The sequence below is a fragment of the Oncorhynchus masou genome, chromosome 10, assembly GCF_036934945.1.
Source record: "Oncorhynchus masou masou isolate Uvic2021 chromosome 10, UVic_Omas_1.1, whole genome shotgun sequence".
Lineage (NCBI taxonomy): Eukaryota > Metazoa > Chordata > Actinopteri > Salmoniformes > Salmonidae > Oncorhynchus > Oncorhynchus masou.
Window position 1 is genome coordinate 28932889 of NC_088221.1, and position 27700 is coordinate 28960588.

The window sequence follows — 27700 nt, forward strand, 5'->3', positions numbered from 1 at the left end:
CAAAGAATCGAAAACGGTATAGAACACGGGCTCATGTAGTGGACATAACCATGCATAAATCAAAACACATCATGGATAACTCATCTGGTTATGCTTGTATTTGATTATGGGCGAAAGCCACTCATCTGGTTATGTCTGCACATTTGTTTGTGGGACCAAGGCACACGTGAATTAAATTAGCCTGCACATATCAATATTTACACACACACACACACACACACACACACACACACACACACACACACACACACACACACACACACACACACACACACACACACACACACACACACACACACACACACACATATATATATATATATATATATATACAATCAATTAATGAATTATGCGCTTTCACCACTTTGTTTAGAGTAGCATTTGTGCATGCATAAGCCCATTTAGCTTTCAAATAATTTGGGCACATATCATAAAGATAAATAGGCGACGTATGTGGGCTGTACGCATTTGCAATTGTATAATGTGTATACATCCGTATAGTTTAGGCCTACTACTGTGTTCTCGGTCTAGCATTATTTTACTGAGAATACAACAGGCAAGTTTGCAGCAGGCGAGTAGAGGTGATAATCTTGTTGGGTTTTCTTAAAACCCATATTTGGTACCATGTAGCCTACTTACCCAGAGATGCGAGACTTTATTGGATGTCGTCTCCCGTGTCCAAAAGTGTCTCAGTCATTGATTGGCCCACTGCACGTTCGAAGGGGTTCACGCGCTTCCGGTTAGTGTGGGAAACGTGTGGGAGAAGCGAGTGATGTGAGGAGTTAGTGAAGATCGAACTGTCATATAGACAGTGGTGAAAAGCTCGTGGCTGCGAGAGGAGCGTGCGATGCCTTGTCAGTCTTGTCATAGTCGACTACCATGACACGTTGGTGCGTTACGCACGAGGGATGTCAACAATTTAGAAATCAATATGTGCACCAAATCAGAGAGGGAGTAATTCTCCTTTAGTGTGCACCGTATAGCTTCATTCTTGTCATATTTGGATTCAAATACACACAAACAAGTGGAATTGGTTAGGAGCCTGCATCGGCCCCTTTGCAACCATTTTCAGTGATGGAGGGGCAAAGGGATGTACACAGCCCGGAGTCTAGTGAAGGGGAGAGCGTTTCTCCCTCTCCAAGTCTGCCTTCGCCGCCCATCCTGCCTCTCCAAGCAGCGCAGCAGGCGCACAGAACCACCAACTTTTTTATTGACAATATTCTACGGCCAGATTTCGGCTGCAGGAAGGAGCAGGGCTTAGGTGCGAGGGAGAGGTCGCAGACTTCCAGCCGAGAGCGCGCCCACCCTTTGGTCGCCAGACCGACTCATCCTGGAACGCCATGCCAGGACTCCAATTGCAGCAGCGACAGCACTTCTTCATCCTCCTCGTCCTTGGCCTTGTCTCCAACCCCCAAAAAGAGCACCTCGTCCTCGAAAGCCAACGACAGCTCCGGAGGTAGCACGCCCAAGTTCGGCGAGAACACTTCTCCTGTTATGGTTGTGAACGGCGTTAGTGGCGGCGCAGCGCCCTCCCCCGAGTCCCAACCGCTGCTGTGGCCTGCCTGGGTGTATTGCACTAGATACTCGGACAGGCCCTCATCTGGTGAGGCAATAGTTTTTTAAACAATTTTATAAATGCGCAATAGTCCAATTGCAGAAATAGTAGTATTTCCTCAATATGCTTGTATTTGATGTGTTTTAAATTAATTCATACCTTTATTTGTGAAATAAAAGTGTATTTTATACTCTCTTTTCGCACTGTGATGAAGGACAACATATGTAGGCTATAGTGCATGCTTAGTGGTCCTGTTACTGCATGAAAATAAGGACTGACTGAGTGCAAAATATAGGCTAACAGACTCAATCAATGTTCAACTGGAATCAAACCTTCTCCATTTTAAATTATGCTATAAGCTATTATTTGTAAAGAATCCTTCATTTATTACAAAAAAATACAAGGAACAATAAAGCACATATAGGCCACTTGGACAATTGTGTGTTGAAATTATACATAAATACTGTAAAAAAGGATTAACCTACTGTATATTTTGTCATTTATATATTGATCTTGAGTAATGTATTGATTTGATGCTATTCAAGATAGTCTACCAATATCTGTCATTCAAGTGGTGCAAGTTGGAAAATTTTCACTGATTGGCTTAGTTGACTGATAGACTTAGTCTAGCATGTGCACAATCTACCAATAAAGTAAAATGAATGGAAACAGTGAAAAATCGAGTAGTTTGTTTTCAAGAGCATATTTGAGAACATATCAGAACATGTTAACAACATGTCATTGATGACTGTGTGGCCCAACATTTCACTCTTCTTATTTGCAAGTGAAATCTTGGTCCCATGACCACTGGTTGCATCTTGTTGGCTAAAGGACTACAAAAAAATCATTGCAGATGTGACATCTTCTAAAAGAATGTAACTTAAAATTAGAACATACTCCCTTAATTGAATTGAAAGAGAGATATAGTTCTTACATTCGACACAATACAACTGTAGGCTCATATAGGCTATACGTGTATATTATTCATAACCTACAATCATTTTAATGGACCGTGTTCAATATATTTTTAAATCTCAATGAGACTAGAAAAATCAAGGTTGATTATAATTAAGTTAAAGAAGGTGTACTTGAAAAAACGAGAACCTGGAAAAGAATCTCATTGATGTCGGCATATTGAATGAATTAACAATTTTGACTGTCTTGATAGAGGATGTATATTATCTGTGTATGGACTTAGTGTAATTCTTCCCACTTACTCTGTTAATCAATAGCAGCCTAGGCTACGTTAAATCGTAAGCGTGCACAATGTTTATTTTGTTGGGCTAAGAAAGTCCAATGGTTCCAATGCTGTTTTGGCATGTGAATAAATGAGCTTTTCATAATTAAAATACACTTGTCCAAAAGACTGCGTTTTATATTTATTTATTTCATTAGGTAAGTCAGTTAAGAACAAATTCTTATTTACAATGACGGCCTACCGGGGAACAGTGGGTTAACTACCTTGTTCAGGGGCAGAACGACAGATTTGTACCTTCTCAGGTCGGGGATTCGATCCAGCAACCTTTCGGGTTAGTGGCCCAACGCTCTAACCACTAGGCTACCTAAAGTAGCTATTGACAAAATCATTGCAAAAAGAATGACAGGGAATTTAAAGATAGGCCTATATAAATCAATATAAAATTTAAAAAACAATTCACTGAAGATTTTGTATTTGTGTTAGAAAAAGAAGATAGGCCTAGCATCAAATAGCCTATAAACTTAAAAAATAAATATTAACGGATAAATTATATTTCCTGTTTCCTATCATATTGTTTATTTGTGGCTGTTTGTTTGTCTTTAGCCACTGATAATGTTGTATATTTAAATGTATACTGTAGCGGACCCATACGCACATAGGCCTATACCTAAATCTTAATTTTGGGCGAAATATTTTAACGTAAATTCAGGATATCTGAATGAATGCCTTTATTAGCCTATGTCAACAAAGCTAGAGATCACTGAGCTTTAATGATTTTATTTTTAGTAGGCTTTTGATCAATGGTAGGCCTATAACAGACACACTTGCCAAAAGTCCTAAAACTTGTATGTTGTAAAATTGCTGTAGTTGGCTTTTAAGTTTTATGGTTTTCAAATTTGAGCTAAATAATTATGATAGTCGATCGTTTATTATTAGTAGCCTACCATTATTACATTGTTTATTTTTATTATTATGAATATAGGATCATGGTTATTATCAGGGTACGTTGCTTTTATTATTTGGCTATTATTATGAGGTCTAACCTAAAATCCTCAATTTAATTGTTTCTGGGTGATGAAAGCTATAGATCTGTGGCGCTCGCTGAATATTTATATTCCCGTTTTTATTGTCGTCCCTACTGTAGGCCCAAGGACACGGAAATTGAAAAAGACGAAAAACGAAAAGGAAGACAAGCGACCCAGAACGGCGTTCACGGCTGAGCAGCTTCAAAGACTGAAGACGGAGTTCCAGTCCAACCGTTACATTACGGAGCAGAGGAGACAGTCTCTAGCCCAGGAGCTCAACCTCAATGAGTCACAAATCAAAATCTGGTTCCAGAACAAACGGGCCAAAATCAAAAAGGCCAACGGCTATAAGAACGGCCTGGCTCTCCAGCTCATGGCGCAAGGATTGTACAACCATTCCACCACCACCATTCAGGAAGACAAGGAGGAGAGTGACTGAGCCTTCGCTTGCCCCAAATGTGCTACAAACTCGGAAAACTATGGTGTAGGAGTCACCATTTGGGGACGAAATATTTGTGGATAGTCAAGGCTAGTGTAAAATATGTTCAATTTGTTGATAGGCTTGTGTATGAACATAAACGATACAAATATGCATACAAGCTACGAACATGATGGAAAATTAATAGCCAAAAATGAGACTGTATAGATCATTTAAGGAGAAAGGGATACAGTACTACTCACCCTGCACTTGGATAATGATATGATTGCTATCTTTGTCGCTTTAGGCCTAATGTGTGATCTCTCTTTTATATCAAACCTCGGTGAAATTACAGACTGTGTGATCTGCCACTTCAAGCCAAAGATTTGATCGAAATAACAGCCTGAAAAAACAAACATCTATGAATCTCTCTCTTATAGACTATACTTTCTTCCTGAACTGCGAGTCCCTAACAATCAGTAGGCCACTGTTTTTTTCGTTGCCTGCCGCTTGATGTATTGCCTCAACTACGTGTGGGCCTGAAATATTGGCCTATATGACTCATCTCGTGTTGGATTCGCGATATCTTGGAATACTACAACGAAATATATGTGATCTCCCTCGACAGTTAGAGGGAGTATATTATCTACTACGTCTAAACCATGTTTCCAAATTAACATTTTTATATTGGAAAAAAGGCAACACTACTCTTTTTTTGTATTGTGCACTACTTTGTGCAATAGGTTCAAGGATTAAATTAATAAATCGTAGTGTCTATGGAGTTGGTTTGCAGCTCATTGATTCAAGTGAGTGGGGTCACTATATCCATATTCACATAGTGTATTTTACAAAGGAACATTTTATTATGAGGCATGATGATATCAGGCCTGTTCAGAGCGTTGCAGGGCATGAAATTGCCTTGCCGTGCACTACTACAGCTCTCACTCATTTCATTAACTTTTTGTGTTGCACTACAAAGATAAAACTCACCATTTGCTCGTGTAACGAATGAGAGCCAGTCAGAGCACGCGGCTCAAAGTGGGGCTGGATTCATAGGTCACGCTACTCTCTTCAAGATCATGCGCACGGGTCTGTGTGCACAATTTTGGGTCCACGAGTAAGTAAGATTGCTTCCTTTTTCACTTTAGGCCTATATTGCAGGTAAATTAAAAATGAAAATAACATTATTAATGACAATTATAATCAGAATGACATGCCTTATTCTTGCATTCTTGTAGATATAACATTTAGATTTAAAACATCTTCCCAAACATTTGGATATTATAGCCTGATCAGTTGAAAATAAATTATTAATTTGAATTCTGACCTGCTCACAATATAGAGCTGCATCTTATCTAAACGGATGAAAACGAAGAGCAGGTAAATAGCCTTTAATGAAGTCCATAAAACTCAATAGGAAACGCACCCTAATGGACTAGATCACATTTTAAGCATAATTAGGTGTTCTTTCCTTTTCCGGGGATAAATGGGCCCGGATAAATAATAATAAATGTTGTTTTCCGTGCAGCGCACTCTTTGCACTGCACTTTTTGTACAAATGTGGCTTATTTTTTGATAAAAGAGAACCAATAGCCACACAATACATCTTATAGGCTTATAACAACAATGCATGAAGGAGACTATTAACACGCAACCTCTACTAGCCTATTCACCAGGAATGTAGGCCGAAGGCTGTCATAAACATAATAAGTAAAATGTAGCCTTTAGATCGTTTTACAGTTATGAGCAAACCGACAAGTATTCAGTTCTCTCTCTCTCTCTCTCTCTCTCTCTCTCTCTCTCTCTCTATCTCTCAATTCAATTCAATTCGATGCAATTCAATTCAAGGGGCTTTATTGGCATGGGAAACATGTGTTAACATTGCCAAAGCAAGTGAGGTAGATAATATACAAAAATGAAATAAACAATACAAATGAACAGTAAACATTACACATACAGAAGTTTCAAAACAATAAAGACATTACAAATGTCATATTATATGTATATATATATATATATGTATATATATATACAGTGTTGTAACAATGTACAAATGGTTAAAGTAAGTAACTCTCTCTCTCTGTGTGTGTTTGTGTGAGTACTTGCGTTTAGAACAGCTGTAGGCCCTACTGTTTCAGATGACAGATGAATAGGCTTATATAGGCTAACATATATATATAGCCTACCTGTATGAATATGTATCCTACCTAGCTCATGTGGTAAATTATCATATATATATATATATATATATATATATATGATAATATATGATAATATATAAAAATGATAATAATGTTGACGCTAGCTCATGTGGTAAATTATCACACATATATATATATGATAATTTACCACATGAGCTAGTGTCAACATCCGTTATATGCCTATTGTGTAAGCGCTGATGTCGATCACACCTCAGATGCAGTTGGTCCAGTTGGATAGCGCCAGGTGGACTCAAAACTAATAGGCCTATGCGTTGTTTCTGTCTTCCAGTTGTCAATACATTTTTTGTAGATAATTTGGGACCAGTACATTGCCTACTTTACATAAGGAGGGCTGCCTGAATTTGAGACACTGTAATCTAACAATATTCAGATTAACATGTTTTGATGACTGCCTGTTGGTTACTGGATGATTTAAACTAAACAAGTAATAATACAAATAAGACTAATAATAATAATGAAAACAGGAAAATTAGTATGTTTTCCACTGAACTATGACCATTGGTGACCTAGTCCATGTCTATCTAGTTTATCTTATAGCTAACCGGAATTGAAGGTAAACATGCCTGAAGTAAATTCATCCACAATCTTTGATTTACAATTGACATATTTATTAATGTTTTTGCTAATTTGCTAATTACGTTTTTCCCCCTTGCCCATTCGAAATATGCCAAAACCTTTACTTAATCGAGAGTTTTTAATTAGGGCCTACACCCTGCTTTCTAAATGAATTTAAATCATCTTAATTTCAATAATCTTTTGTTTTACTAATATTTGAATTTACATCATCAAACAAATGGTTTATTATGGTAGAAGAAAGTAACTGTTCTTATGTTATTTTCCAATTTGAGTTAACCAACATCCATACAGGTAGGATACATAATCATACAGGTGGGGTACATAATCATACAGGTAGGCTACAAAATCATACAGGTAGAATATATATTCATACAGGTAGGATACATAATCATACAGGTAGGATACATAATCATACAGGGAGGCTACATAATCATACAGGTAGAATACATAATCATACAGGTAGGATACATAATCATGCAGGTAGGCTACATAATCATACGGGGAGGATACATAATCATACAGGTAGGCTACATAATCATACAGGTAGAATACATAGTCATACAGGTAGGATACATAATCATGCAGGTAGGCTACATAATCATACGGGGAGGATACATAATCATGCAGGTAGACTTCATAATCATACAAGTAGGCTACATAATCATACAGGTAGGATACATAATCATACAGGTAGGCTACATAATCATAATAGGTAGGATACATAATCATGCAGGTAGACTTCATAATCATACAAGTAAGATACATAATTATACAGGTAGGATACATAATCATACAGGTAGGATGCATATTCATACAGGTAGGCTACATAATCATAATAGGTAGGATACATAATCATGCAGGTAGACTTCATAATCATACAAGTAAGATACATAATCATACAGGGAGGATACATAATCATACGGGGAGGATACATAATCATACAGGTAGGATACATATTCATACAGGTAGGCTACATAGTCATACAGGTAGGCTACATCGTCATACAGGTATGATACATAATCATACAGGTAGACTACATAAATGTACAGGTAGGCTACATAATCATACAGGTAGACTACATAGTCATACAGGTAGGCTACATAGTCATACAGGTAGGATACATAATCATGCAGGTAGACTTCATAATCATACAAGTAAGATACATAATCATACAGGGAGGATACATAATCATACGGGGAGGATACATAATCATACAGGTAGGATACATATTCATACAGGTAGGCTACATAGTCATACAGGTAGGCTACATCGTCATACAGGTATGATACATAATCATACAGGTAGACTACATAATTGTACAGGTAGGCTACATAATCATACAGGTAGGCTACATAGTCATACAGGTAGGCTACATAGTCATACAGGTAGGATACATAATCATACAGGTAGGCTACATAATCATACAGGTAGAATATATATTCATACAGGTAGACTACATAATCATACAGGTAGTATACATAATCATACAGGTAGGCTACATAATCATACAGGTAGGATACATAATCATACAGGTAGGCTACATAATCATAATAGGTAGGATACATAATCATGCAGGTAGGCTTCATAATCGTAAAAGTAAGATACATAATCATACAGGTAGGATACATAATCATACAGGTAGGCTACATAGTCATACAGGTAGGCTACATAGTCATACAGGTAGGATACATAATCATACAGGTAGGCTACATAATCATACAGGTAGAATATATATTCATACAGGTAGACTACATAATCATACAGGTAGTATACATAATCATACAGGTAGGATACATAATCATGCAGGTAGGCTACATAATCATAATAGGTAGGATACATAATCATGCAGGTAGGCTTCATAATCGTAAAAGTAAGATACATAATCATACAGGTAGGATACATAATCATACAGGTAGGCTACATAGTCATACATGTAGGATATAATAATTGTACAGGTAGGATACATAATCATACAGGTAGGCTACTTAATCATACAGGTAGGCTACATAGTCATACAGGTAGGCTACATATTCATACAGGTAGGCTACATAGTCATACAGGTAGGCTACATAGTCATACAGGTAGGATACATAATCATACAGGTAGACTACATAATATTTAAGTTAACCCACTCTTCCTAGGCCATCATTGAAAATAAGAATTTATTCTGAACTGACTTACCTAGTTAAATAAAATAAAAATACAGGTAGTCTACATAATCATACAGGTAGGCTACATAATCATACAGGTAGGATACATATTCATACAGGTAGGATACATAATCATACAGGTAGGATACATAATCATACAAGTAGTCTACAAAATCATACAAGTAGGCTACATAATCATACAGGTAGGTAACATAATCATACAGGTATTCTACATAATCATAATAGGTAGGCTACATCGTCATACAGGTATGATACATAATCATACAGGTAGACTACATAATTGTACAGGTAGGCTACATAATCATGGACTAGTAACCGGAAGGTTGCAAGTTCAAACCCCCGAGCTGACAAGGTACAAATCTGTTGTTCTGCCCCTGAACAGGCAGTTTATCCACTGTTCCTAGGCCATCATTGAAAATAAGAATTTTTCCTGAACTTACCTAGTTAAATAAAATAAAAATACAGGTAGGCTACATAGTCATACAGGTAGGATACATAATCATACAGGTAGGATACATAATCATACAGGTAGGATTCATAATCATACAAGTAGGATACATAATCATACAGGTAGGCTACATAGTAATATAGGTAAGCTAGATAATCATACAGGTAGGATACATAATCATACAGGTAGGATTAATAATCATACAGGTAGGATTCATAATCATACAGTTAGGATACATAATCATACAGGTATGCAATGGTACATGTTTATTAAACGGACACAATGTAGGTCTAATTCACGTTGTAATTTGAAATAAACAATAATAGGCCAAAATTGTTTTCCACTTGAGCTGAGTTTTTTTCATTAGGTTATACAGCGAGAAATTCACGATAACTATATTTTCCTTGAGCCACCATCTTGTGATTTTTCAAAATGTATAGCACTAGAATAGGATGTATATAGACCAATATATTGATGGATGCAATGATCACAATACGTTTTTATTAAACATCGGGTAGGCTATAGACAAAAAACGAAAGGAAGATATTTTTGAAATAATCATAGTTTAGCTCTTGGACAATGTTGTGCGTGATGATAAAACGAGAAGGATGTCCCTCACCATCCATCACGCTTTTAGACACCTCTTCTCCTCACAACGGCGCTAGACGTCTTATCAGCATTGATATTACACGCAGTCTACAACTCACGTCGAACACAGTAGACTTTGTTGAGCTTAATAGCCTGTATTGTTACAAATACTGGGATTGGGCCCATTTTCCGTGACAGTAGGACTACAGTGTAATTACTTTTGGCCAAATTACGTATCGAGTGTATGTCTTCCTGAAAAGAATTACCTATTTCCGCTGGCAGAGGTCATTTGTCATCCACGATACTATGCCGGAGGATAAAGGCTAAACCTCTGCTACAGTACAGTAGAAGCTCATAGTCTTCATGAAAATTGGCGTTTGTCATTCTGGATTTTGTCCAATCGAAAAGGTAACACTTTGTAAATTCCATTTGTCAGATTCAGAGACAAATGTTGTGACGCTGGGCTGGATCTCTGCCTGAGCTTGCTTCCTGTAGTTTGTCTGTTTTCTGAAATGCCGAGGTTTGTAGAGTGGCAAGTGGATCATGGGCATAGAGCCACTGTGCATACCACAAAGAGTAGGTCACAAAATAAAAAAGTTAACAATGTAGCAAATATAAATATTATGACAGAAATTATGTGGGGCAATGCTGATCAATTATTTTAGTATAATGTATTTTTGTTTATACAATATTTGAAACCACACCAGATAATATATCAGACAAAGGTGTATGTGTACGTGTTGGATCACAGATGGGTGCACAAACAACAAAACAATGAACTCAATTAGCATTTTACCTCCAAGTAGCTTTAGGGATGTGCTGTGAGTGTGCTGTGTTTTTTCATATTAGTTTGATCATGTGATGCAGGAAGACCCTAGGGTGCAGAGTGTCCAAAACACAGCCTGTCCTCCGGCTACAATACAGCTTTCATTTACATGCAAATGAAGGCAATAAACAGAAAACACAACAGAATCTCACTGCATTGTCTTCTGTAATGAACAATCAACTGGATGTTGCACTCAGTGCTATTACTCCGACCTATCAAAACACCCAAACTCTTATGCTTTTTTTTTATGTGGGAGGGACTCCTAAATGTGGGAGGGACTCTTGTGTTCCAGGTTGGCGTTGGCCATAAAAGACAAGACATCAGACAGGAATGTCTGATAAAACCTGAGTGTAAACCTACAGGCCGACCAGAGCTAATACAATGCTAAGACTGGGGATGAACACACTCTCGCTCGCGCACACACACACACACACACACACACACACACACACACACACACACACACACACACACACACACACACACACACACACACACACACACACACACACACACACACACACACACACACACACACACACACACACTTCTAAGATTGGGGCAAACACTGCTATAATCCTGTTTCAACACAACACGTTGAAGGTATCCTCAGTGGCCCCGGCTCTAGAAACAGGACATTGGTCTGTTCCCACCATGTACAGTCAGTACCCCATAACTCACTCTACTTTAGTATTTTTGAACCTTGGGAGATAGACAGCGTGACAGACAGACAAACTCACACGTACACGCACCTGCCTGTGCACGCAGACACTCAAACACACATACACACACATGGAATGGGCAAACCAATGGGCAAACCCACATGCCTTCCTCTGTCTACCAGGCTGTGGACAAGTGGGCTGCCTGCATGTGAGAGGCAAGGCAGCAATAGTGGTGAGAAGGACTGCTGGTGTTTTATCAGGATGAGTTAACAAAAGTAGCATTGAGATGTGGCCTATAGGCCTCCTACGCTGCCGCTGAGTGTATGCGTGTGTACAGTGTATGTGTGGGTGTGTGTTTGTATATGTGTATGTGCTTGGCACACAGCCGTGTAAATCATACGCTATCGCATAGATTACAAGGTGGATATAAGCAGAAATGATGTTGTCTTTGTGTGTGTGTGTTCAGGGATTTGTATAAATAGATACAGCCTTTTGGTTTGGGGTATTAAACCCCTCCCTGTCCCCATCACTCCTCCATTTCCTCCCTGGCCCACCATACTAACCGGATTAGCCTCAGACAGACAAGGCCATGTAATGTAGAAGGACCGACTATTCCACTTATTCCAACTAGACAAACGTGATGATGTGGCTCAATATGACGTACTGTAATACACAACCGTCTTGTCTGGGACATTATGGTTTTAGACTAGCAGGTGGGCGATTGAATGTTATGTAAATATGTAGTTTTGTTTAGCTTTTGTACTCTTTGATATGTCAAATCCATGCACATTACCCAAGAAGATGGGAAAGATAAGTTGTCTTAATCCAACTGTAATTGAACACTATTCATCTAAGGATATATTGGATTCTGTCACAGATTTCCTCTTATGAATATTATAAAAATAGTTATGGACCATAGAACAGATCCAAGACTGGGGAAACAGAGGAAGACTGTCATTTGAAACATCTGCAGTTAGTATGGACAACCATTTTGTTCATTTAAAAAATGTATTGACAGTCTGAATGATTAAATAAATTGTTTACTCGCCCATTAGAAGTTATTGCCTTTAAAAGTTGCACTGGGGTGTATTTTTCAGTTGCATCCCTCTATTGTGAATTATAACACTTGGTTATGCATCTTAAAATAAAGTGATTATTGGAGGTCAGAGGTTACATATCTGTCATGTTGGCTGAATAATCTTATAGTATAGTGCAGTGTTCTGTTGCTGTGTCACTGAAGTGTCCTGGTTGGTTCTCTAATTTAAATTGTTGAGACAATAGAACCACTGGAAATATATTCCCACTTCAAACATCCAAAGCCAGAGAAAACCCAAACTCTACCATTTAGTTTGTAAAATGGTTTCCTTCACTGTCTTTAACGTTCAGTACGATATGTTATAAAAAGTACTTTTAATCTGAAAATTGACAGTCCTATGTTTTCTAAATCATAGGTCTGCAACCGTCTATACAAGTTGTGTCTACACAAGAGTAGCCAGAAAACAAGTGTAAGCAAGCTTTCAGCAGTTTGTTTTGTCTTATCTAAGTGCAATATAAAGTAGAATTTCACTTGGAATATAGTTATTGGATATGTGGATTATATTCTTAAAATACTCAGATTCACATCTTAACATAGCCTGAAGTGGTAATAAAATAAAACAAAATCATCTTTCAGTTTTGTCTTTGGAAGACAAAAAACAAATCCTCTTCAAATGTCAAAGAGCTAGTATCTTGGTAGACACAAAATAGACATTTGTACCTACATGTAAATAAAAATATACAATGTTATTCCCCCATCACATATAAAGATTAATATCACAAATTATATTTATTGGTTTATTTCTACGTAAAAGTGAGAATCCTTTTTCAATGTAAGAACACTTTGTTTCTCTAGCTATACAGACAAGGCCACAGATGACAATGGCCATTAAGTATGAGATGATGTTAGCTAAATCATTTGATGAAAAGCATAAGTACAGGGTGCCTTAGAAAATGCTTTGTTGTTAACGGACAGTGTAAAGTCATCTTGCTTTAGTTGGAGTGAATCATTCATTGGAGAAGGGTATACTTGTATGATGCAAAACATGATCAATAAAATACTGTTGCAAAACATTAAAGACTCAGGTTTATTCATTTTATACAATCTATTATGAATTCATATGAATTCATTACTCAATTATGAATAATTCAGAAGACAATTATAATTCAAAACACAATTGTAATAATGAATTGGTAAGTTGGTAGTTGATTGGTATTTGATTACAAATATTATATTATCCTATGGCACCTTAAACTTGTCCTTGTCTCACTGTCACAATGGGACAATAAAATAAACTATTCAGTCTAAGTGCATGACTGTTGAATAGCTATTTACAGTGCATTTATTAAGTATTCTGAAGCCTTGACTTTTTACACATTTTGTTACGATACAGCTTTATTGTAAAATTGATTAAACAGTTTTTTACCCTCATCAATCTACACACAATACCCCATAAAGACAAAGCAAAAACAGGTTTTTAGAAATGCTCGTAAATTTTTTACAAATAAAATAAATGAAATATCACATTTACATAAGTATTCAGACCCTTTACTCAGTACTTTGTTGAAGCACCTTTGGCAGTGATTACAACCTCGAGTCTTCTTGGGTATGACGCTACAAGCTTGGCACACCTGTATTTGGGGAGTTTCTCCCATTCTTCTCTGCAGATCCTCTCAAGCTCTGTCAGGTTGGATGGGGAATGTCGCTGCACAGCTATTTTCAGGTCTCTCCAGAGATGGTCAATCAGGTTCAAGTCCCGGCTCTGGCTGGGCCACTCAAGGACATTCAGAGGCCAGTCTGAGGTCCTGAGCACTCTGGAGCAGGTTTTCATCTGTACTTCGCTCCTTTCATCTTTCCCTCGATCCTGACTAGTCTCCCAGTCCCTGCCTCTGAAAAACATCCCCACAGCATGATGCTGCCACCACCATGCTTCACCGTAGGGATGGTGCCAGGTTTCCACCAGATGTGACACTTGGCATTCAGGCCAAAGAGTTCAGAATTGGTTTCATCAGACCAGAGAATGTTGTTTCTCATGCTCTGAGAGTCTTTAGGTGCCTGTCATGTGCCTTTTACTGAGGAGTGGCTTCCATCTGGACACTCTACCATAAAAGCCTGATTGGTGGAGTGATCCAGAGATCATATATCCTTCGAGAAGGTTCTCCCATCTCCACAGAAGCACTCTGAAGCTCTGTCAGAGTGACCATTGTGTTCTTGGTTACATCCATGACCAAGGTCCTTCTCCGCCGATTGCTCAATTTAGCCAGGCAGACAGCTCTAGGAAGAGTCTTGGTGATTCCGAAACTTGTTCCATTTAAGAATGATGAAGGCCACTGTGTTCTTGGGGACCTTCAATGCTGCAGAAATGTTTTGGTTCCCTTCCCCAGATCTGTGCCTGGACACAATCCTGTCTCAGAGCTCTACGGTTTTTGCTCTGACATGCACTGTTTCGAGTCTCATAGCAAAGGGCCTTTAAAAATCTATTTTCGCTTTGTCATTATGTGGTACTGTGTGTAGATTGATGATAATTTTAAAAAATGTAATCCATTTTAGAATAAGGCTGTAATGTAACAAAATGTGGAAAAAGGGAAGGGGTCTGAATACTTTCCGAATGCACTACATATGTAAGGGGTGCGTACTGGCGGCAGAGAAGTCAGGCACAGGAGAGCAAAAACTGTGTTACAATGGCACAGTTTAATAATAAAATCACTGTAAACAAAACAATCAAATACAATGGGTACAAAACCCGTCGCACACCAGACATAACGTGCACAAGCACTTACAATAAATAATTCCGGACAAGGACATGGGGGGGAACAGAGGGTTAAATACACAACATGTAATTATGGAATTGAAACCAGGTGTGTGGGAAGACAAGACAAAACAATTGGAAAATGAAAAGTGGATCAATGGTGGCTAGAAGCCCGGCGACGCTGACCGCCGAACGCCGCCAGAACAAGGAGAGGAACCAACTTCGGTGGAAGTCGTGACAGTATATAACAAATCATTAGCCAAAACTGTTTTCTGAAGAGTAGCCAACACATATGAATTTATTTCCTATAATGTATATCTTCACTTATTTTTAACTAATGAATTAGTTTAAAGTGTCAAGTAAGTTTATTATATACAAATATTTGTTAAAATTGTATTAGTGGTTATTGATGACCTTTACCTAAATGACAGATCATGTGATCATGTAGTATTATCCATAGAGTAATGTTTACACTATTGGAGAATCTCAATTGGATTTCCTAAATTCCTCGCATCCTCTCCTCTGTCCTCTCCTCGCCTACTACTGAAAAAGATCAAAGTCAAAGAGAAGAGGAGGCGAGGCGAGGATAGAAAACATGGATGAGAGGAGCAAACCCCTCTGAATGAATTGACACTCCTACTGTATATATAGTATGGTGACCACTTGTCAGTTTCCGGGTGACAGAGTTATTGAGGAGAGAGCAGACTGTTGCCCAATCGCCCCATGACTGATGAACCCTGGATCTGAGAGCAGCACAGGGACACACACACACACATGCTCATCCCATGTGTTCTTCAAAGAGTTCAGGTTACAACTGGGAGGCATCTTGGGAATGGAGCTCGGCACAGACCGTGGATAACTGCTTTAACACAAGCCAGCATCATGTGTGGTCCCAACGGAATTCTCTCTGTGTGCATGTTTGTGAGTGTGGTGATAGATATCAGAAGCCAGTGCCAAATGTGGCCCAAAACTAATTGCATTGATATAAATGAATCCTAATATTTCATTGTCATATGAAGTTATTAGACATATTAAACTGTAGTGGGGACTACAACATTTGTGATTTAAAAAAAAACTATATGTATTAGTATGTGTGGAGCAGTTGGCTTTCACGACTGGTCATGTGGCTGTTGTGATGTCATCAGCAATAACTTTTGCCCAAAATGCATCTGGGCAGGGGTGAAAAAACCCATCGGTGTGTTTGTGTGTTTATGTGTGTGAATGTCAAGGTTTTCCTTCATTAACTGAAAGCTTACGGTTTACTGCCAGCTTATGGAATCAATGACAAAGCTTGTCATAATCATTCATTCTGAACTACAGTTTTTATTTGCCCTTTTGAAAAATGTATTTAACGGTGGCAGTGGCACCTTAATTAAAGGGCCATTCCATGTAATTGGACAAGGGTGGGGATGGTCAATACATGGTTAATTAAGCATAGCTGTGTCCTTTCAACTTTTCACTGGGCAGTTTACTATTATAGCACAATGCTTACAATAATTAATCCCAGCAATGACCTTGGTATATCTGATCATAATTTAATATAATCACTGATGAATGATCTTGAGACTGATTCCCTGACCTGTCAATCTTTTTAATTTGCTGTTTTTGATTTTGTTATACTCTTGTGAATTCTATGGTTTTTACTAAATGAATTGTAGTTTTTCATGTTGTTTGTCTATAATTTTTGTAATGACTTGGTGCTGCCTATCTTGGCCAGGAAGCTCCTGAAAAAGAGATTTTAAATCTCAATGAGCCCTTCCTGGTTAAATAAATGTAACATAAAATTAAAATTAATAGAAATAATTGAATGGTATCACACAACACGTCAAATCAAGTGCTACAGCCGAAGAACCGGCAGTCCACATAGGAGTACCCTTTTTGGCTCATGGTAGAACCCTTTTTGGTTCCTGGTAGAAACCTTTCAGGTTGCATTTAGAACCCTCCGTGGAAAGAGTTCCTCATGGAACCCAAAAGGGTTCTAACTGGAACTAAATAGAGGTTTTCAAAAGATTCTCTTATGGGGACAGCCAACCAATCCTTTTAGGTTCTAGATAGCACTTTTTGCTTCTAAGATGTATGGCATATTAGCAAGGGTTAGGCCTCCTCACAGTGGCTGATACTGGTGAGGGTGTGAAATGCATATAACTGAGGGATAGCTAATGCTTATACATCGCTCATTTCACACATCGGTTCTGGGCTCTTTAGCAAGGACTGAATGGTTCCTTTGTTGAACTACTATTTGTAATCTTCCCTCTTCTAGCATAGGGGGAAATGTGCAGCTTTACTGGAGACCTCCAGTGTGCCCAGCTGGTCTGTATAATCTCACCCAGACACTGACTGATTAATTTCCTGCAGGTGCATGGACAGTCTGCGCTGCCCGCCCGCCTGCTCAGACCCAGCAGTCACTCTCTATCACCCTACTATACTGCAAGCTTGCCCAAGCCTTTACCATTCACTTTACTGTATGTTGTTCTAGATACAGCAGTCACACACAACCAAGACATGATGTGGAATTGGATAGCACCGAGCGGGGATGTCCGTGCTTTTTGGAGCGCATAGTCAGTCACATGAATGCCAGTGGAATAACAAGCTAATTATGTTGGTTTGAAAAGTAAGACAGCACGGTCCATAGCATAATGTTGTACTGTATAAGAGTATATGACAACAAACACTTCAGACTACTCCTCTCTTTCCCCATCTGCCAAAGTGAAACCCACCCACCCAGACACTAGATCTAGACTCACAGGCCGATGAAGGTCTATCACTTTCTATCACTGTGCCTTGATGATACACTCTGGTTTAAAGCCCTGATCTATGAATACCAGTACATGTGCACCTCAAAGGTTGATAGACTGCCTCAGCCTCGGTGGTGGACTTGGAGTCTGCTCACACATGTGGAAGCCATTACACAGTTGCTCCTCTTTTGGTGTTGAGGAGAGAGAGAGAAAGAAAGGTCAACTATGCGTTTATGTGCCTTGAGGTGTTTGCGTGTAAACAGAGTAACCATATCGCAGATTAGTTTGTGGAGTTGTAAATCATGCTTACCTATTTCCCAGAGCTGGTCTGTTGTTCGTAAATGATGTTCTGGGTAAAATGTGTTATTGACGGTCGGACAGAGCAGAGGTTAAGATGAGAGTCTGTGTGGTCTGCTACCCTTGTACATGTGTTTGAGAGGAACCTCTGCTCACAGAACTGAGTCGAAAGGAAAAATACAAAGATATCCAATATGGAGGTCCATGTACTGTTAACAGCCCTTATGGAAAAAACTCATGATTTCACATGTGGAAAATCACATGATTTCATATGTGGTATTGCCACATGGTTTGCACATGTGAAATTATGAGAAACCATGTGTTTTTGGAACACTTCACGTGATGATATTTCACATGAAGTTTCACGTGTGGATTTTCACGTGATCACGCAATCTTTCACATGAGATTTCACAGGCCATGCCCAACAAACAAAATGAGTTGTTAAGATACACAGGCAATGCTTTTAACGTGTAGTGTTCTCAACGTACATATCTGACACACATGACTACGCTGTGCATGTTTAGTTAGTATTCAGATGTTCCTGCCACGCCACCATGTCTGTGTTAGAACCTGATTTCACCTGCATTCCTACGCTTTGGACTTCAAAGTCAATCTCAGCTTTGTCCAAAATACACTCAAGAAAAACTATTCTATTTATATTCATCATAGGGAGTCAGGAGGAACATTAAACAGAATAAAATGCCCCAACAACATTAGACAACTATACAGAAAACCCCTCAAATTGCAGAAATAAGTGAATGAAATCAATGATGAGAGAATAGTCAGAATAGCTGATACTGATATAACTGATGCTAAAATAGCTATTTTGCTAAATACAGAGATGTATTGTATGTATTTAATGTGTAGATGAATGGTACAGACTTTGTGTTGCAGCAGAAAGATCAGTGTACCTCAAATCTAGAGGCGGGGTGATACTTTAGCTGAACAGTATACCACTTACTTTATTAAACGCCCCATTTCATCACTTTACTTATACAAGTTTGGGATGGTGTGATCTGATGTGATGTTAATGTGTTAACATGCTACAACATCATTTCACATGTGAAATGTCACATACAGTGTATCAAAAATGTGTTCACGTGAAATGTCACATGTGAAGTGTTCCAAAAACATGTGACTTTAAATGTAAAATGTCATAATTTCATAATTAATCAACATTATCTCAAAAACCCACAGAAAATCCAGGTGTTTCTTTGTCAAACGGTTTTGTTATATTTCAGTCTTCTATGATGTATATAAAGTGTAATATTGGGATGCAAACTAAACATTTTATGCATTTAAAATCTATATCTGACATGGTGCAGGTGTCTTAATTTAAGCCCATAACCATGTGTGTGAGGTGTATACTTTTGTTTTAAAGGAGATTTGTTTAAGACTACCAAGAAACTGTCTTTGTGACCCTGATTTAGCCCGCTGCAGTAAAAGGTTTTAAATTAAGGCAGCTCCGTACAGCAAATGGCAATGTCCGCTTTAGGTATAACGCCTGGAGCTGCTTGTGGATTTGACAGCTGTAACACTTCCACCTCTAAAACAACTGCTATGTGGGTGTCTGCTAGTGATAGAATCTAGACCTAATTTAAACTTGTAAGCTTTTGGTCTGGAGTGCATTAATGTCAGAGCAGTGCCACCAGATGGTTATTTGTTACTGAGAACATGCGCTGAGTATACACAGCATTAAGAACACCTGCTCTTTCCATGACATAGACGGACCAGGTGAATCCAGGTGAAAGCTATGATCCATTATTGATGTCACTTGTTATAACAACTTCAATCAGTGTAGATTAAGGGGAGGAGACAGGTTAATGAAGGATTTTTAAACCTTGAGACAATTAAGACATGAATTGTGCGCCATTCAGAGGGTGAATGGGCAAGACAAAAGAGTCCCTTTGAGTGGGGTGTGGTAGTAGGTGCCAGGCACACCGGTTTGTGTCAAGAACTGCACCTCTTCTAGGTTTTTCACAGTTAACAGTTTCCTTTGTGTATCAAGAATGGTCCACCACCCAAAGGACATCCAGCCAACTTGACACAACTGTGGGAAGCATTGGAGTGAACATGGGCCAGTATCCCAATGCAACTCAATATTAGGGAGATGTTCCTAATGTTTGGTATATTCAGTGTATATCCACACACTTTCAAATTTAAGAGAATGGTTATGATATAGTGTTGTTCCCTGGTGTACAAAAAGTGTAAAGGTACACATAAGAAACCTTCAGAGGTACAAACAGGAACTCACATTGTACTGGTCTGTACCGTTTAGGGTACATGTGCGGATAACCTAGTATAATGGTAAATTTTTCGACCCAATATATTACATTTAAAGCTGCGTTCGTAACCATGTGTGGGGGGGTGGGGGGGGGGGGGGGGGAATAACAGTTGGATGCATTCATGTGCTTTGAACTCATCAAGAAATGCCAATTGCAGATCAAAAAACACATCAACAGATTGCTTTTTATTAATAATGTTTAGTTGTTACTGCCGGAAATGCTGTTAGTGAGGTCATTTCCTTAGTAAGTGACATCAAAGGTCAGCATGTGGGAGAAGTTGGAGCTCAGGAATAATGGTGCTTTCAAGACAACTGGGAACTCTGACAAATACGAGGTCAAATCATGACGTCAGTGATCTTCAGGTTGGAAAGTCTGAGCTCTAGAAAGAGGCCCAAGTTACAGACATGGAATTCCGAGTTGGATGACCATTCAAAAAAAAAATTCCCAGTCGGAGCAGGTTTTTCCCCAAGTCTTGAATGCACTGAAGTCGGAAGTTGTTTTGAACGTGGCATGATAGACACGTTTCCAACTAGTAATTACCAGTTGGAGGGCCATTGTGATAAATTCCCACTGTCACGTTGGTATGAAGGGTCGGGAGACAGGCGCAGGAATGCGTAATAGTTTTTGTTATTATACCCCCAAATTACAGCGTGCCGTGTAAAGGCACGGGGACGAAGACCAAACAAACACTATACAAAACACAGGGTTGAAACCCAAACAAAAGAGCGAGGAGAACCTTGAATAAATAACACAAGTGTACAATGATTAACACACGGGACGAGACCCGTAATCATCTGCGGAATCCACAATGTCACAGCAGCCAAAACACACAGCACAGTTATTCACACGAACCAACGGACATTGTAATAATAACCGACAGCCCAATGGAAACCAAAGGGCACATATATACAAATACAATCAGTGAGAATAGGGGACAGGTGTGAGTTATAAAAGTTCCGGAGGGATCCGTGACACCCACCAGATTATGAAAGCAGTTTCAGGTACAATCATAGTGCACTTTTGGTGCATTCGTAACCATGTGGGAGGTGGGAATTTACCAGTTATGAAGTCATAAATATCAGTTGGATGTATTCACGTTCTTTCAACTTGTTGAGAAACAATGATTGAATAATGGCCAACAAGCTGCGTAAACCATAAATTGAAACTACATGCTTGTAAAGAACCTATAGTGTTCAAAAACCATATGAATAGATTGCTTTTTATAATTAATTGTTGTTGAATTTAACTGCCGTAAATGCTTTTATCAAGGTATTTTTCTTAGTAGGTGACTTCAGAGGTCAGGATGTGGGAGAAGTGGGAGCTCAGGATGATAGACACGTTTCCCGCATCTAATTAGCAGTTGGAGGGCAGTTCAAGTGGATTTCACCCAGTTGTATGTAGTAAATTCCCACTTGGTTACGAAAGCAGCATAAGAAGTGTAAGTGGGGGCAATGAGCTGGTGGGTGCTCATTAGCATATTTGGGAAGCATTGGAAGCAACAGGTGCCAGCATCCCTGGGGAACGCTTTTGACACTTTGTAGAGTCCATGCCCCGGCGAATTGAGGCTGTTCTGAGGGTGAGAGGGGGTGCAACTTAATATTAGGAAGGTATTCTTAATGTTTGGTACACTCAGTGTATGTTTCAAGCAATAAGTATGAACCTGCTGGCACTGCAGAAACATCAAATGCCCAACCAAGTGGTTGCAAGTTCAAATCCACAAAGAATTAATGTGTACTCTACGTCAAGCGTTCTTGAGCACTGTTAAATTGGTGGTGATACTTGGACAAATATTTACTTGATTTTGGACAGCTTTAAGCAAAGTGAAGAAATGCATTCTTGCCAATAAGTCTGTGGCCATATATTTTGTGCACTCACCGATTTTGGTGGTGTAGCTGCACTGTAGCCGGACATTTCAGAGGTTATGAGTTCAAATCCCATTAAAGGTTGAGTCCCACTTGTGGTCATAGTACAAAATTACCAAAGATTTTACAGTAATTTAAATCAGTCTACAGCAGCATACTGTCCTTTCAGAGTCACCACAAAGTTGTTGAATGTATTCACTTCATTTTTACTGCAACTTTAGACAAAGTGCAGAAATCTATATAGTGAATCTCCATTATGCCCACAGACCTGGTGGTGCAGAAGGAACTTCAGGTAGCTAGCAACCAAGAGATTGTGAGTTCAAATTGCAAGTGGGGTCCCAAGTAATCAGCATACTGTCCTTCAACATTAACATCTTCATTTAACTGTAAAAATATAGGACCTGTAGATTTAACATATTTTCACCGCAACTAGACAAAAACCTCCAGGGGACCATGACACAACGTCCTTGGGGACGTCCCTGGAACAAACCAGTAACTAGACAAAACCATGACGATATCAATTAAATTAACTTAAATTAGGCCTTTAAAATAGAAATTTCTAAATAACATGTGTCACCTGGGCTTCTCAAATGTTCTCAAATGTTGTCACATGTTCAATTTCATGGTTGACATTTTGCCTCCCCATGTTGTCACATTTATTTCACATGAGATCATGCTCTCAAATGTTGTCACGTGTAGTTTTATGTTATCACATGTTGCTTCACATGTTGTCACATGTTGCTTCACATGTTGTCACGTGTAGTTTTATGTTATCACATGATGCTTCACTTGTTGTCACATGTTGCTTCACATGTTGTCACGTGTAGTTTTATGTTATCACATGATGCTTCACTTGTTGTCACATGTTGCTTCACTTGTTGTCACGTGTAGTTTTATGTTATAACATGATGCTTCACTTGTTGTCACATGTAGTTTTACGTTATCACATGATGCTTCACTTGTTGTCACATGTTGCTTCACTTGTTGTCACGTGTAGTTTTATGTTATCACATGATGCTTCACTTGTTGTCACATGTTGCTTCACTTGTTGTCACATGTTATCACATTAACTTCATATTAAATATCTGGAACCAACAGGAGGACCCAGTTTTCAGTTTTCAGTTTTCAGCCAAGACCTCAGGAAAAGAAATGTAGACCTCCACAATTCTGGTTCATCCTTGGGAGTAATTTCCAAACGCCTGAAGGTACCACGTTCATCTGTACAAACAATAGTACGCAAGTATAAAAACCATGGGACCATGCAGCCATCATACAGATCAGGAAGGAGACGCGTTCTTTCTCCTAGAGATGAACGTACTTTGGTGCGAAAAGTGCAAATCAATCCCAGAACATCAGCAAAGGACCTTGTGAAGATGCTGGAGGAAACGGGTACAAACGTATTTATATCCACAGTAAAACGAGTCCTATATCGACATAACCTGAAAGGCCGCTCAGCAAGTAAGAAGCCACTGCTCCAAAACCACCATAAAAATCCAGACTACGGTTTGCAACTACACATGGGGACAAAGATCGTACTTTTTGGAGAAATGTCCTCTGGTCTGATGAACCAAAAATAGAACTGTTTGGCTATAATGACCATCGTTATGTTTGGAGAAATATTTGGGGGAGCCTTGCAAGCCAAAGAATACCATGCCAACCGTGAAGCACGGGGGTGGCAGCATCATGTTATGGTGATGCTTTGCTGCAGGAGGGACTGGTGCACTTCACAAAATCAATGGCATCATGAGCAAGGAAAATTATGTGGAAATATTGAAGCAACATCTCAAGACATCAGTCAAGAAGTTAAAGTATGGTCGCAAATGGGACTTCCAAGTGGACAATGACTAATTGAGTGTATGTTAACTTCTTACCCACTGGGAAAGTGAAAGAATTAAAAGCTGAAATAAATCATTCTCTCTACGATTACTCTGACATTTCACATTCTTAAAATAAAGTGGTGATCCTAACTGACCTAAGACAGGGAATCTTACTAGGATTAAATGTCAGGAATTGTGAAAAACTGAGCTTAAATGTATTTGGCTTAGGTTTATTTAAACCTCCGACTTCAACTGTATGCACATATCTACCTGAATTACCACATACCCCTGCACAACTTGTCAGTACTGGTACCCTGTGTATACATCCAAGTTATCTTTACTCATTGTGTATTTATTATTACTTATATTATTAAGTGTTATTACTTTTCTATATTTTCTCTATTTTCCTTCTCTCTGCATTGTTGAGAAGGGCCCGTAAGTATGTCACTGTTAGTCTACACCTGTTGTTCACAAAGCATGTGATTAATAATATTTGATTTGATTTAAATCACATGTTCCCTTTTGAAATGCATGTGTTTTTTTCCGTACGGGATATGGAATTGTTTTAAGATGGTCACACCAGAAAGAGTTTAGCTATTTGATTTAGAATTTTAGGACTCCTTTAGGTATAAAATTATTTTTACAAAAACATTTGATAAAATATTGAATTTGTCCTTTACTACTATAGCCAACGCATTGAATAACACATTAAATGGCAAAAAGACTGACAAAATAAATCATAAGGAGTAAGGCTTTGAAGTGTCTGTCCTATATCTAGGAGATATAAGACAGCTCATGGAATATTTTTGGACACATATTTAACCCCTTATTTTTGTTGGCACAAAGCTTTCTCCATAGTTCCATTAATTTGTATGGATTACCTTTAGACGAGGCCCATGAAACATTAGTTTGTAGCCCAAACGGTTCGGACACTACAGACAGAAGTTGGCACATCAGCGTTACCGATTTCAGACAAGTCCCTTGGGGCTTGTGGGGGAGGGTGGTCATATTAGTTTTCTAGGCCAAACTATTCGGACGCTACAGACGTTTTTCGCGAGAAGACCAGTTTTCGGGATGTCTCATGGTCTGACAAACACTGCTGTAGCTTGGCCAACTTTCATCACAGATATGGAAGGCCAACATTTTTTATGGGGATTTCTTTATTATATTACTGAGATTGACAAATGGGTACATCAATAGACTCTGAAGGATTTTAACACTGTCTTTACACTTTAAAAAAACAACAGTTGAATATTACTTGTAGTGTTGAATGTACTTTAATATTTTCTTTACAGTTTCAGTAATTGATTCAGCAATTGTGATAGATTTTTCATAAATGAAGAAACAGTAATTTTTCATTAAGTAAGGTTACTCACACTAACGACAATGTAACACAAGCTAAATAATTTGGCAGCATTCTGTACATTCACTAAACCTATATGTTTTGTGATGCCAAAGTTACTGTATCTTTGCCTAGTGGTTCCTGACAGGAACATTGTCAGCCATATGTGCTGTCATACTGTTGGCAATGAAACTTCTGTTGAAACATCAGTTGAAGGACCTGCACCTCATTTATTTTCACAAGTATCTACTACATGTAAACACACTGTATGTATTATTGAATCATACCTCTTCTGACTTATTGTGGAAATTTCACATTTCACTTTTACGTGTATATGTTTTTACATTATTTAGTATTTAGTACTATCATTTAAAACAGAAATATACTTGAGATCCTTGTCTTTGTCAAAACATCACTCTAGGATTGATTTAAAAAAAGGAAAACAATCTTCGACTTCAACTTTAGCAGTCGACCTTCAGCTACTGGGTTAAAGTGGCAAAGGTCAAACAGAGATGGAGTGAGTTTTAGGCTTGTAAAACCGGGCACGTCTGACCCAAACCCTGTCTAGTAATCCTCAACCCTGGAGGATGGCTTTACCTGTCTACCTATAGACCACACTCATGCATGCGCACGCACATAAACACACGTGCACACATGCTTAAAATAGCCCTATTTTTAAACACACCAAACGCACCTTTACACAGTCTCAACCTAAGGTTACAGCCAGGCATTTTTGAGGACTATACTGTAATGATCCCTTGTTATCAAATACATGTGCACACAGGCACACATGACAGGCATTTACATGCTCACAGAGATACTCACTTTGATGGACAGCAGATAAGGCAGATGCCGCAGTCTAGTTCTAACTTCACCTGAAGGGTTTGAGTATTCCACTCCACTCAGTCACACAGTCAAACGCATGACAAGGGGAATGTCTCAATTCAGCTGGATAACAAAATTGGATCTGAAAGTTACCCGAGTGTACGTGCATGGTAGTAGCCTGCCTCCATTGTCGAGCAAAGGGCCCAATACCCTGAGTTTGCACTCACTGGCACTAGACCATAGTCAGTGCCACTCAGGTACAATAAGATAACTTACTGGTCTGCCTGCCTGATGCCAGCCTCTCAGAGTAAGGCGCATACGCTTCACACACACGTACACACACACACACGCACGCACGCGCACACACACACACACACACACACACACACACACACACACACACACACACACACACACACACACACACACACACACACACACACACACACACACACACACACACACACACACACACACACACACACACACACACACAAAGAGAGAGTGACAGAGGGACAAGACTGTCACCTGCTCCGGAAGGATTGAGAACCATTTGTATCCCACTTACCAGTAATCAGACAGAATGATGTGTGCCAATGTAGCTTTGCCTCTTACCTGACTCACCGTCACAGACAGACCTTTGAACAGAAAATATTAGCTCAGCAGCACAGACCTCTCAGATCACCACCACCTCTTTCAATGCTCAATCTTAGAAGCTGCTTTCAATTTAGCATAAATCAAACACATACATTTTTTAAAGTGAAAGGCATATCAATGTCCATGTCTACATTCCTAGAAAAATACATAGAATGTATTTTATAATGAACAAAATCATTTTTAGAAAAACATTATTTTGCAGTGGTCTGCTGTACATTATGAAAAATACATCACATGCAACGTTAGTCCAAATGAACTCTGTTAATGTTTAGATACCTGATGCCCTGACACCAGAAATGCATACATGCCCCTAAAATATCTCTCTGTTACTAAGAAGCTGTAGAGGCTTGGATTCCACAGTATGCCTGGTTCTCATAGATACCCTGTTCAAAGTGATTTGGCCCAA

General features: G+C 38.8%; 1 protein-coding gene across 1 annotated transcript; it reads left to right on the plus strand.

Annotated features, from left to right (window-relative positions):
* The first annotated feature begins 1074 nt into the window (after positions 1 to 1074).
* LOC135546970 (homeobox protein engrailed-1-B-like) lies at positions 1075 to 4941 on the plus strand. The gene is made up of 2 exons (XM_064975531.1): positions 1075 to 1603; positions 3898 to 4941. Exons 1-2 carry the CDS (start codon positions 1075 to 1077, stop codon positions 4215 to 4217), a joined length of 849 nt encoding a protein of 282 aa, XP_064831603.1. The 3' UTR covers positions 4218 to 4941.
* Positions 4942 to 27700: the final 22759 nt, after the last annotated feature.